This window comes from Danio rerio, chromosome 23, assembly GCF_049306965.1.
Source record: "Danio rerio strain Tuebingen ecotype United States chromosome 23, GRCz12tu, whole genome shotgun sequence".
Lineage (NCBI taxonomy): Eukaryota > Metazoa > Chordata > Actinopteri > Cypriniformes > Danionidae > Danio > Danio rerio.
This window is the reverse complement of record NC_133198.1, coordinates 649637-661573: the sequence shown is the minus strand read 5'-3', so window position 1 is coordinate 661573 and position 11937 is coordinate 649637. Positions and strand designations below refer to the sequence as shown.

The window sequence follows — 11937 nt, the reverse complement described above, 5'->3', positions numbered from 1 at the left end:
CATTAGATGTTGATATTTGGGTGATTTTAGTTTGGATGCTGGGTTTTGAAGTTGGCCTGATGTTGGGTTCTGACGTCATCATGATTTTAATTTCCAAACAAAATGCAACGTCCCCACAACGTTGTTGTTTATACTATTTATTTTTTCCTATTTATATTGAAATTGTCAATGCATCAAAGTCTTCCCTCTGTAGTTATTAAGATATGTTATTATTTACTTTCCCTTTCTTTTCCTTTTTATACTATTCCATATGTATTTCTGTATTAGCTGTTATTGAATTTGCTCAGTTGAGTTACTATCCTTATTGTTGCCATCATCCCTTTCTCTAATTCCCGCACGCTTATTGCTGAACAGCAGAAATAAAGATACTGAAAGCCAAACAAAAGTAAAGTTGAATGATTATTTCAGAAAGCATTTAATCATATGAGTAGAGAACAGGAGAGGGGCTTTAAACAACAGAAGCAACAGTAAATGAACATTAAATCAGGCAGAAACAAACAAAAAAAAAGCTTATTTTAGATATTTCAAGAAGCGGTCATTTCAGGTACTGTGGGGGGGAAGGGGGTAAAAACTTTACAAATTGAGAGTTATTGCATGTGCTGAACATTCAGAGAATCAACTTTCTGAATCACTGCTGAAGTCAAACGCAGAGGTCAGAAGTTTTAGGGCAGAATCCACAACAATACATCATAATAATGATCATCTTAAAGGGTCAGTTCACCCAAAACGTTTCTAATTTGAAGAATTCTGGAAACCTGTAACCATTGACTTCCATAGTATTCGTTTTTCCTACAATGGAAGTCAGTTGTTACCGGCAGTCTTTAAAATATATTCTGTTGTGTTCAACAGATGAAAGAAACTCATAAAGGTTTATAATCACTTGAGGGAGAGTAAATAACCAGTACATTTATATGTTGTTGGGTGAACCGTCACTATAACTTTATGTATTGTGGGTGGATTTTCTTAAAGATGGTTTTGTATTTGTAAACATGACATTATTTGATCAGTTCCTGTAAAGTGTAAATAAGTGTGAACAAATATCTAGAATAAACCAGCAGTGCTGACAGGCGTATGTCTCCCCTGACAATAACATTCACATTAATGAAACGTATACTCGAATCATTCGGGTCGGGACACTGCTGGGCCACGCCAGACAACTAGCGCAGATCAAACAAAAAAGGGCTCACATCAGGTTCTGTCTAGACCAGGGGTGCCCAAACTCAGTCGTGGAGGGCCGGTGTCCTGCAAATTTTAGTTCCAACTCCAATGAAACACAACTGAACCAGCTAATCAAGCTCTTTCTAGATATACTAGAAAAGTCCAGGCAGGCGTGATGAAGCAAGCTGAAGCAAAACTGCGCAGGACACTGGCTCTCCAGCACCGAGTTTGGACACTCCTGGTCTAAACAAACAATGTACACGTGAACACACTAACTGAGCGAAAGCTTTCTGAAACAAAGCTGTGTGTTCTGAACTTCTACAACAGGACGTGCGGTTCCGCTCCAGCAGGGGGCAGTGTAGTCTGTTTTCTCATTACCAAAGGAAACCAGAATTTCCAGTGCGCATTTAAGTGTAAACAAAGCAGCGTTCAGCACCATTATAACAGTAATCGTCACTCACCAGCGAAGGATTCCAGCCTGATCTTACGAGGAAACGTAACTATTTTACGTTTTGTTAGTTTAGTGGCTGATTCGTACGAGTTCAGTCGTACAGAAATGTACGATTTTAAAAAGTAGGCGTGGCATCCAACCCCGCCACTAAACCCAACTGTCATTGGATGAGCAAATCTTACTAAATTGTATGAATGAGATTGTACGATTTTATACGAATTAGCCACTAAATCAAAAAGTTACGAATTGCAGTGGGATAGCATTGCGGATTTACTCCAGATATGTCTGATAATCTAACAATCCATATAGTTTGCAGATATTTGGGACATGTAGTGAAATTACAGCCGACTTCTGTGTGTTTCTTCGTGACTTGAATTGTTTACGTCATTTCACTATGTCACACTATGATTCGCTACTGGATAACCAATCAGAGTGCTGTCTTAAGGCTGATTTATACTTTCGTGTCAAGCGCACGTGTATGCTATGGCGCGGCCTACGGGTGGACACATATAGCCTTCGCTGTGGCCGTCGACGTCGGCGTCGCTGACGCACACCTTTTAAAAAAATTTACTACATGTCGCAACGACGCATAGTCCAAGCTTTGTTATTGGTCAGCTTGGTAGTGCTGACGAGTTTGGGCGACACCGAAAGCCGCGCGAGTCGTTGGAGCGTTTGTTTACAAGTGTGGACTCCCATGAAGGAGCTCCAGATGGAAAGTTTTGTTTTGTGTTTACCTCATGGTTAAAGTTGTAGCTCATCCGCTGGTTCCTCAAAATGAGCGCGTTTGAGCCACTTGTACATTCAGGAAGCGTTAAAAAAAAACTAGCAAAGAAACTTGACACAGAGGAACATTAACACCTACTTCCAACTAGCATTTCAGAAGTGTTATTGCAGAGCAACAGAAACAGCGTGCAGAAGGTGACTTTTAGGTGACTCCGATTCTCCACGCTCGGATCTCATCGGCCAGATTTAGCGTGTAGAATGATTGGTTATTCAGCAGCGAATCAAAGTGTGACGTAGGGAAGTGACGATTATCCGACATATCTGCAGGAGTGAATCCCTCCGCGGTGAGTGACGATTACTGTGATAATGGTGCTGAACGCTGTTTTATTTATGCTTTGCACGTGTTCATCTGAAGTTTGGTTTCCTTTAGTTAAATAAACAGACTATCCTGCCCCCTGCTGGAGCAGAAACACACATCCTCCGCACGGGCACAAATCACACACTCTCGTTTCATTCTGCTAGCTGTTCGCCATCAGCTTGCTGTGTCCAAGTCTTAAGCGAAAGCATATCTGAAGGAATCCCTTGAAAACAAATATAATTTCTGATCTAGTGTCCTCACGATACTGACATTTTAAAACAACCACTTCTGGCTAACATTCTGAAATGCTTCTGATTGGCCGTTGTGTTGACCTGCTCAACAGAAATGACTGTGATTGGCCGTGAAGGTCATCAGTTCACCACTTTTTGTGTAAACACAGATACAGGGACACTGGAGTGTTTTAAAGCTGCGTAGATCAGCTGATCTGTCAATGAGCTGACATATGAGCAATCTGCTGATGGATCGACTGATCATTGCAGCTTTAAACTGCTCCAGTTTCCCTGTATCTGTGGTAGCATTCAGAGAACAGCTGTCATTTCTGTTGAGCAGGCGAACACAACGGCCAATCAGCGCTGTTTAAGAACGCGCGCAAATGTTAGCGGGAAATGGATTTAAATGTCAGTATCAATCGATACATAAATTCAGTATCGTGACAACCCTAATCAGATCTTTTAGCTTGTTGTTAAAGTGTTTCGTGAGCAGCAGTGGAGTGTGAGCTAGGAGCAGATCTCTACCAAGTGTAAACACAGATACAGGGACACTGGAGTGTTTTAAAGCTGCTTAGATCAGCTGATCTGTCAATGAGCTCATATACAAGCAATCTGCTGATGGATCGACTGATCTTCGCGGCTTTAAAACACTCCGATGTCCCCGTATCTGTGTTTACACTCAGAACAGTGGTGAACTGATGACCTGCACGGCCAATCACAGTCATTTCTGTTGAGCACATGAACACAACGACCAATCAGCAGTGTTTAAGAACACGCTCAAATGTTAGCGGGAAGTGGATGTTTTTTAAATGTCATCGTGACAACCCTAATCAGATCTTTTAGCTAGTTGTTAAAGTGTTTCGTGAGCAGCAGTGGTGTGTGAGCTAGGAGCAGATCTCCAGCGTGTCCATGGGCTCCTCCGGCTCCGGCTGCTTGTGGTTTAGTCCGTTCGTTTCTCCAGTTCTGCTGTCCGAGTCCGGCTGGGGGAACGTCTCAGATGGAGCAATGCATTCTGGGCTGTCAGTCCGATCTCTGCTCGCTCCTGATGCTAAACCTGATGCTGATCCTGCTGCAGGTTCTGTAGGCTCTCCAGCACGCACTGGACTGTCCATCTGATCTTGAGGGTCTGTGCAGTCCGCGGCGCCAGCTTCACACTCGCTAATATTATTATTATTAGCCAGATTCTGGAGGTCTTCATCCGGTGTGTCTGCAGGCTGAACATCAGCGCTCTGTCCATTATTCAGATGCTGCTCGTCTGATTCTGTGTGTTTCTCTGGATCTTCAGCTCTGGACTCACACTCTCCGTCCTCTTGTTTCTTCACATCGGTGATATCGGCGGTGGATTTGCAGTGTTTGGCGTCTGCTTCTCCATCTTTGCTCTTGTATCGTGAGTCTTCATTGGCTGCGCTCTCTCCGCTCAGCACCACAGAGTTCTGCCGCTTCTCCGACTTCTTCTTGAAGCGCTTCTGGATTTTTCTAGGACACCACACGAACTTGTCTTTGGGCTCAAAGTGCTGGAAGGCGAAGCGCACCAGCTTCCTGCGCTCCCGCTTGTCCCGCACCGCGAACAGGAAGTAGTCCAGGACGCTGCGTTTGACACTGCTGAGCGTCTTACGCACCAGAGTTTCCTCCAGGAAAAAACGCACCAGAGGAGCCTGGAAGTGCTCAAAGCCAAGCTCTCCGAGACTCTTGAGTATCCGGGTAATTCTCAGATTATTGTGCATGTTTCTGGAAGAGGAAAACCAGTTTTAGAATATTTGAAATGAACAAAACCTTTAAAGTATGTAAATATGCACGTCTGTGACTGTGATTTAGCTGTGACAGGGGTTTGATGGCACTGTTTGGTGCCAAAAAACTGGTTGAGTGTTAATAAGGGATGGGTACGGAGAACTGGTGATTTTGGACCGTAATTGGGTTGATACTGCAGCACCAGTAACTTACTGTTTGTATAACAATACTATTTGAAGGATTTTTAGCTTTGCTTTTAAACTGTATAGCTTTAGCCAAATGTTTTAAGTCTCATTCCACAAGCTTCTCACAATAGTTTGCAGGAGTTTTGGTCCATTCCTCCTGACAGAATTGCTGTAACTGAGTCAGATTTGTAGGCTGTCTTGCTCGCACAAGCTTTTTCAGCTCTGCCCACACATTCTCTATAGGATTGACATCAGGGCTTTGTGATGGCCACTCCAAAACATTCCCTCTGTTGTCCTTGAAGCACATGTGAACTAATTTGGCAGTATGCTTAGGCTCATGGTCTGTCTGGAAGAGCCATTTGTGGTCAAGTTGTAATGTCCTGGCTGATGTGTTGAGATGTTGCTTCAGTATTTCTCCATAATGTTCTGTCTTCATGATGCCATCTATGCTGTGAAGTGGACCAGTCCCTCCTGCAGCAAAACAGCCCCACAACATGATGCTGCACAGTTGGGATGGTGTTCTAGGCTTGTGCGCTTTCCTCTTTGTCCTCCAGAAGTAACACTGCTCATTATGGCGAACAGTTCAATCTTAGCTCCATCAGAGCACAGCACATGTCTCCACACATCAGTCTGTTCCCAGTGTCATTCAGCTAATGGTAATCTGGCTTTGTTGTTGATTCTGGCTTGTTGATTTTCCCATGTTGTCACACAAGTAAGCAGTGTGTTTGAGCTTCTCCTTCAATACTATTCTACAGTTGTGCCTCACATTAACTCAAATGTTGTCAATTAGCCAATCAGAAACCTCCAAAATCTCGACCCTAAAAGCACTCAGGGTGTAAGTGTCTCCTTATTAGGGTTACTAGGGTTTGGGGGAAGGCATTCCATAAATACATTTATTAATAAATTAGATGTCATTTAAATAAATACCTAAGTTTAATGGAATGAAGCATGTATTACACAAACGAACATGACTGAAAGAGCATACTAAATATCTACAACCCTGAGCCGTACCTCTCTAGATTAGCGAATCTCTCCCTCCAGTTGTCGGCGCGCTTCACTTCTCCAGTTTCTCTGTTCAGGAGCTGAAGCCCATAGAAGCCCAGCATGAGTTCATACGAGTCTAAAAGACGACTCTTAGCTTCTTCACTCTCCCTGAACGCCTGCAAGACAACACACACACAAGACAGTCAAACAAGGAGAACATCTGGAGAACACCTGCAGTCTCTGTGTTGTAACTCACCTGGATCTCCTTCTTGGTGAGCTCTGCTGCCATGTAGTTCACTCCCGGCTCCCGCAGAGGAAACAGCCTGAATGCAGGACAGATTTAGTTTTCAAGAGCAGGAAAACATACTGAAAACACACACACTGGGTGCGTCCCAAATCACATACATGTGCACTGGTCTACGTCAGTTTGTAGAATAGTGTCAGTAGCTCATTCACAGTTAAAGCACACCAATCTAAAAAGAGTAGGTGCACTTTAAATGGGAGGAGCTACTAGCGAAGGGGAGGGGTTGATTATGATGAAGGGGAGGAGCTCCACATGAAAGAAAGGAGCTACTGAACATAAAGAGGAGGGGCTGATGACGAACATGAGGAGCTGTTGATGAAGAGGAGAAGCTACACATGAAAGGGAGGAGCTACTGAAGATGAAGAGGAGGAGCTGATGATGAAGAGGAGGAGATACTGATGATGAAGAGGAGGGGCTACATAGGAAAGGGAGGAGCTACTGATGATGAAGGGGAGGAGCGACTGATGAAAAGAAGCTGCATATGAAAGGGAGGAGCTACTGATGAAGACGAGGAGCTACATACAAAGGGGAGGAGCTACTGATGAATAGGAGATACTGATGATGAAGAAGAGGAGATACTAATGATGAAGGGGAGGAGCTACATAGGAAAGGGAGAAGCTACTGATGAAGAGGAGGAGATACTGATGATGAAGGTTAGGTGCTACTGATGAACAGGAGGAGCTACTGATGAAAAGGAGAAGATACTAATGATGAAGGGGAGGAGCTACATATGAAGGGGAGGGGCTACTGATGAAGAGGAGGAGATGATGATATAGGAGGAGCTATATATGAAAGGGAGGAGCTACTGTTGAAGAGGAGATAATTGTGATGAAGAGAAGCTGATAATGAAGAGGAGCTACATATGAAGGGGAGGAGCTTCTGTTGAAGAGGAGGAGATAATGAGGATGAAGAGAAGGAGTTGATGATAAAAAGGAGCTACATATGAAGGGGAGGAGCTACTGATGAAGAGGAGGAGCTACATATGAAAGGTAGGAGCTGATGATAAAGAGGAGGAGCTACATATGAAGAGGAGGGGCTACTGATGAAGAGGAGGAGATAATGATGATGAAGAGGAGGAGCTACATATGAAGGAGAGGGGCTACTGATGAAGAGGAGAAGATAATGATGATGAAAGGGAGGGGCTGATGATAAAGAGGAGGAGCTACATATGAAAGGGAGGAGCTACTACTGAAGAGGAGGAGCTGATGATGAAGAGGAACTACATATGAAGGTGAGGGGCTACTGATTAAGAGGAGGAGATACTGATGATGAAGGGGAGGAGCTGATGATGAAGGGGAGAAGGTATATATGAATGGGAGCTGATGATGAAGAGGAGGAGCTACATATGAAGGGGAGGAGTTACTGATAAAGAGAAGGAGATACTGGTAATGAAGGGGAGGAGCTGATGATGAAGAGGAGGAAATAATGATGATGAAGGGGAGGAGCTGATGATGAAGAGGAGGAGCTACATATGAAGGGGAGGAGTTACTGATGAAGAGAAGGAGATACTGGTGATGAAGGGGAGGAGCTGATGATGAAGGGGAGGAGCTACTGATGAAGAGGAGGAAATAATGATGATGAAGGGGAGGAGCTGATGATGAAGAGGAGGAGCTACATATGAAGGGGAGGAGTTACTGATGAAGAGAAGGAGATACTGGTGATGAAGGGGAGGAGCTGATGATGAAGGGGAGGAGCTACTGATAACGAGGAGGAAATAATGATGATGAAGGGGAGGAGCTGATGATGAAGAGGAGGAGCTACATATGAAGGGGAGGAGTTACTGATGAAGAGAAGGAGATACTGGTGATGAAGGGGAGGAGCTGATGATGAAGGGGAGGAGCTACTGATAATGAGGAGGAAATAATGATGATGAAGGGGAGGAGCTGATGATAAAAGGGAGGAGATAATGATGATGAAAGAGAAAATATTGATAAAGAGGAGGGGCTTATTATGAAGGGGGAAAGCTATAGATGAAGGGCAGGGGCTGCTGGGGGCTGATGTTGATCCATTTAATTTAGTTTAGATTGTGAAAGCAAAGTTCTCCCACATAAGTGATTATGCCGCCTCTCGGTGGTGAATGAGTTTGTACTCATGACAGTTACTATTTGGTAATTTGATCATTTATTTCACTTATTTAGCAGCTGTTATACTGCCTGGGAAAAAGTTTGAATTCCCATCCATTAAATAATGTTAGTGATCCATTTGAGGCATTACTAAACTCTACACGACACGATTGAGTGTACAAGTGCATAAGTGTGTCATTTGGGATGCAACTATTGGCAGATAACAACAAAGAAGATGGTGTTAAAGTTAAAGATGCGTTTCATACCACTGAATGTAGGAATGGACTCTCTCCAGCCTTTTGTAATCGGTCCTCCACTCTGTGTGAAACGTCTCAATCGAGACGTCTAATGACCAAAAAGAAGAAGATCAAGTTCAACTCAACTCAACTTTGGAAAGTGGAGAAGAAAGCCAGCACGTACCGTCAGGAGAAGACTTAATTTCATTTAGGTAGAACTTTAAGTTGGTCATTCTTTCTTCTGGACACTCCTCTTCATTGATATTCTGCAAAGAGATGAGAATAATCCTGTCAGCAGCACACTTCAGAACATCTCCATCTCATTCTAGGAGGAAAAAACCAAACTCTTACTGGATATCCATGTCTATAGTTCTGCATATCCTTGGCCGCTCTGAGATTCCTGGAGGAAGAGTTGGACCACTGCAAACATTGAAAGATTGATTTGTTTCAGATGCATGCTTTCATTGCCAGCGTGCCCAACTAACAAAATCCCAAACCATCATTGTTAGATGCAGTTTCAATTACTGTTATTACACTACTGTGATGGTTGTGGTAAGGGTAGACGTTATTAAAATAAAAATAATAAGTCATTTGATAAACAATGTGAATAATACTCTTTTTTACATTACTGTGAGGCTTGGGATGATGGTATACATTAATAAAATACAAATAATGATTAATTCAATAAATAATATAAATAATACTTGGTGTAATTACTGTTTTTACATTCCTATGAGGGTTAAGGTAAGGGTAGATGTAAATAAAAAAGAATTACTGAGTAATTTAATTAATAATATGATCAATACTTGGTGTAATTACTGTTTTTACATTACTATGAGGGTTAGGATAAGCGTAGACATTAATAAAATAGTAATTAATGAGTCATTTAATAAATTGTACGCACAATACTCGGTGTAATTACTGTGTTTACATTACTGTGATGGTTAGGATAAGCGTAGACATTAATGAAATATAAATTAATCAGTAATTTAATAAATAATATGCACAATACTTGGTGTAATGACTGTGTTTACATCACTATGATGGTTAGGATAAGTGTAGACATTAATAAAATAGTAATTAATGATTAATTTAATAAACAATATGCACAATACTCTGTGTAATTACTGTGTTTACATTACTGTGAGGATTGAGGTAAGGGTAGACTTTAGTAAAATACCAATTAATTGCTAATTTAATAAATAATATGAACAATACTCGGTATAATAACTGTTTTTTACATTACTTGACGGCTTGGGATAGGGGTAGACGTTAATAAAATACAATTAATCGATTATATAATAAGAAACAATTCGCGTTTCCCTTCAAAAATAAAACAACCCCCCATTCTGACGTCCAGTCGATGACGGGGAAATCATCAACGAGTGACGTACATCCGGTCAGCGGAGCTTACGTTAAATAACTAGCTAACATGCTATTCTATAAAACACACTAAAATAGGTAAAACAGAGCTCCAAGTGTATATAGATGATACCTTCAAAGAGGTTTATTTACACACTTCCGCCCGTGCTCATCAAGTGATGAGAGTAACGGTCCAACACGCACACATGAATAAAAACATCACAGCGCGAATAAACCGACGTCTCTCTGAGGCTAACCGCAGCGCTTCTGTGGGATCAAAGAGTCCCCGTGCAGCGCCTTACTGAAGCAGAGGCTCTTATATATGTGTGTGTATATAGAAAGAACACGTACATATGTCTAATATAGAGATGTAGATGTATAAATAGGCACATACGAAGGCGGGCCGTGTTTTCCTGCTGCGACCGCTGTGCTCCAGCTCGTCCCCGTCGCTCTCCGTGTCCCAGGTGGAGTCATACTCACACAGCAGATCGTCCTCCATCCCTGAACAGCCGAGCGATGATGGAGAATAAGCTGATCAATAACCTGATCAATAATCAACCCGCGCTGTGGAGAGCAGCATCCGCACAGAGCCATTGGAGGAGCAGATGACCGTCCGCTGCTGCAGCTCAGCGACTGCACACACACACACACGCACACACACATAGGCACGCGCGCGCACACACATACTCACGCACATATACGCATCCATATACATGCATACACATAAACACAAAAGTATTGATAGCGCTTGACTTTTTCCACGTTTGTTTATGTTACAGTCTTATTCCAAAATGGATTAAATAGTTTGATTTCCCCAACATTCTACACACAATCCCCCATAATGACAATGAGAAGAGTTTTTGAAATTGTTGCAAATGTATTTTAAAATAAACAGCTGATAAATCAGATGTACATCAGTGTTCACAGGCTTTGCTCAACACTCTGTTGATGCCCCTTTGGCAGTGATTACAGCCTCAAGTCTTCTTGAATATGATGCACAAGCTCTGCACACCTGTCTTTGGGAATGTTTGCCCGCAGCACCTCTCAAGCTCTATCAGGTTGGATGGGAAGTGACGGTGTGCAGCCATTTTTAGATCTCTCCAGAGATGCTCAATAGGATTTAGTTCTGGGCTCTGGCTGGGACACTCAAGGACGTTCACCGAGTTGTTGTTGTGCCACTCGTTGATATGTTGGCGGTGTGCTTTGGGTCATTGTCCTGCTGGAAGATGAAGCGTCGCCCCAGTCTGAGGTGGAGAGCACTCTTGTGCAGGTCTTCATTCAGGATGTCTCTGTACATTGCAGCATTCATCTTTCCCTCTACCCTGACTAGTCTCGGACATTATCTGGATGGCTATTCCAGAATTTAGGAGCCGTACATGAAAAGGTTAGACCTCCTTTAGTAGACTTTGCTATTCTGGGTACTACCAGAATAGTTTTGAGATCTTAAAGAGCGGGTTGGATTGTAGCGGGACAGATAGTTGGTTAGATAAACATGAGCTCCATTATTTTTGTGAATTGCAAGGTCCCGGAACAGATCGCGGTAACGGATCCGGCATGTTATCCAAGGATGTAGAGGTCTCGCGCATGAAAGTGGAGAGGCGGGCGTTGGATGGCGGGGCATAGGATGGTGGACAGATGTCGCGGATGAAAGTGAAGAGGGTTGGGGAGAAGAAAGTGTACAGCGGACGGAGGAGGAGGGCAGTTGAGGAGGGGGATCGGTAAAATGAGGTGCCGGATACGGATCCGCTGTGTTCCGGCACAAATGAAGCCCTGTTTAAAAGTAATATTTTATAATCAATACAGATTTTACCAGGCAGCCAGTTTAAGTTGGATAAAATTAGGGTGGTGTTTTCTAGACCTGGAGAACTCTAGCAGCTGCATTTTGCACTGGCTAAAGTTTTTGATTAGAGGATGCTGGGCATGTTGTGTCAAGTGTGTTCATGTCATTGTCCTGCTGAACTACTTTTATTTCTGCATGTCAAAGCGCTTCTGGATTACAGGTGAGATGAGTAATAAACAGCACACTCCATGCAGAGGCTGTGCAGCCGATTAGCCTCGGCACTGAACTGCTATTTCTGAACGTGGTAGCTATGGCAACAGCTGTAATGAAGCAGATCATAATAAGCCAGAGATAACACTCATTTATTCTAGACAT

At 42.9% G+C, this 11937-nt stretch overlaps 1 protein-coding gene across 2 annotated transcripts; it reads right to left on the bottom strand.

The window, feature by feature from the left end:
- Positions 1–386: 386 nt before the first annotated feature.
- ogfr (opioid growth factor receptor) lies at positions 387–10436 on the bottom strand. 2 transcript variants are annotated; one of them, XR_012398229.1, is made up of 8 exons: positions 10177–10433; positions 8772–8840; positions 8605–8686; positions 8451–8529; positions 6074–6140; positions 5845–5993; positions 3673–4648; positions 387–3039 (listed from the first exon to the last, which is right to left on the bottom strand). XR_012398229.1 is itself a non-coding variant. In NM_001311349.1 (7 exons), exons 1-7 carry the CDS (start codon positions 10279–10281, stop codon positions 3805–3807), a joined length of 1395 nt encoding a protein of 464 aa, NP_001298278.1. In that variant the 5' UTR covers positions 10282–10436; the 3' UTR covers positions 387–3804. The 2 variants fall into 2 exon arrangements, 1 of the variants encoding a protein (NP_001298278.1); NM_001311349.1 differs by having other exon boundaries at positions 387–4648; positions 10177–10436.
- Between the last annotated feature and the right edge of the window lie 1501 nt (positions 10437–11937).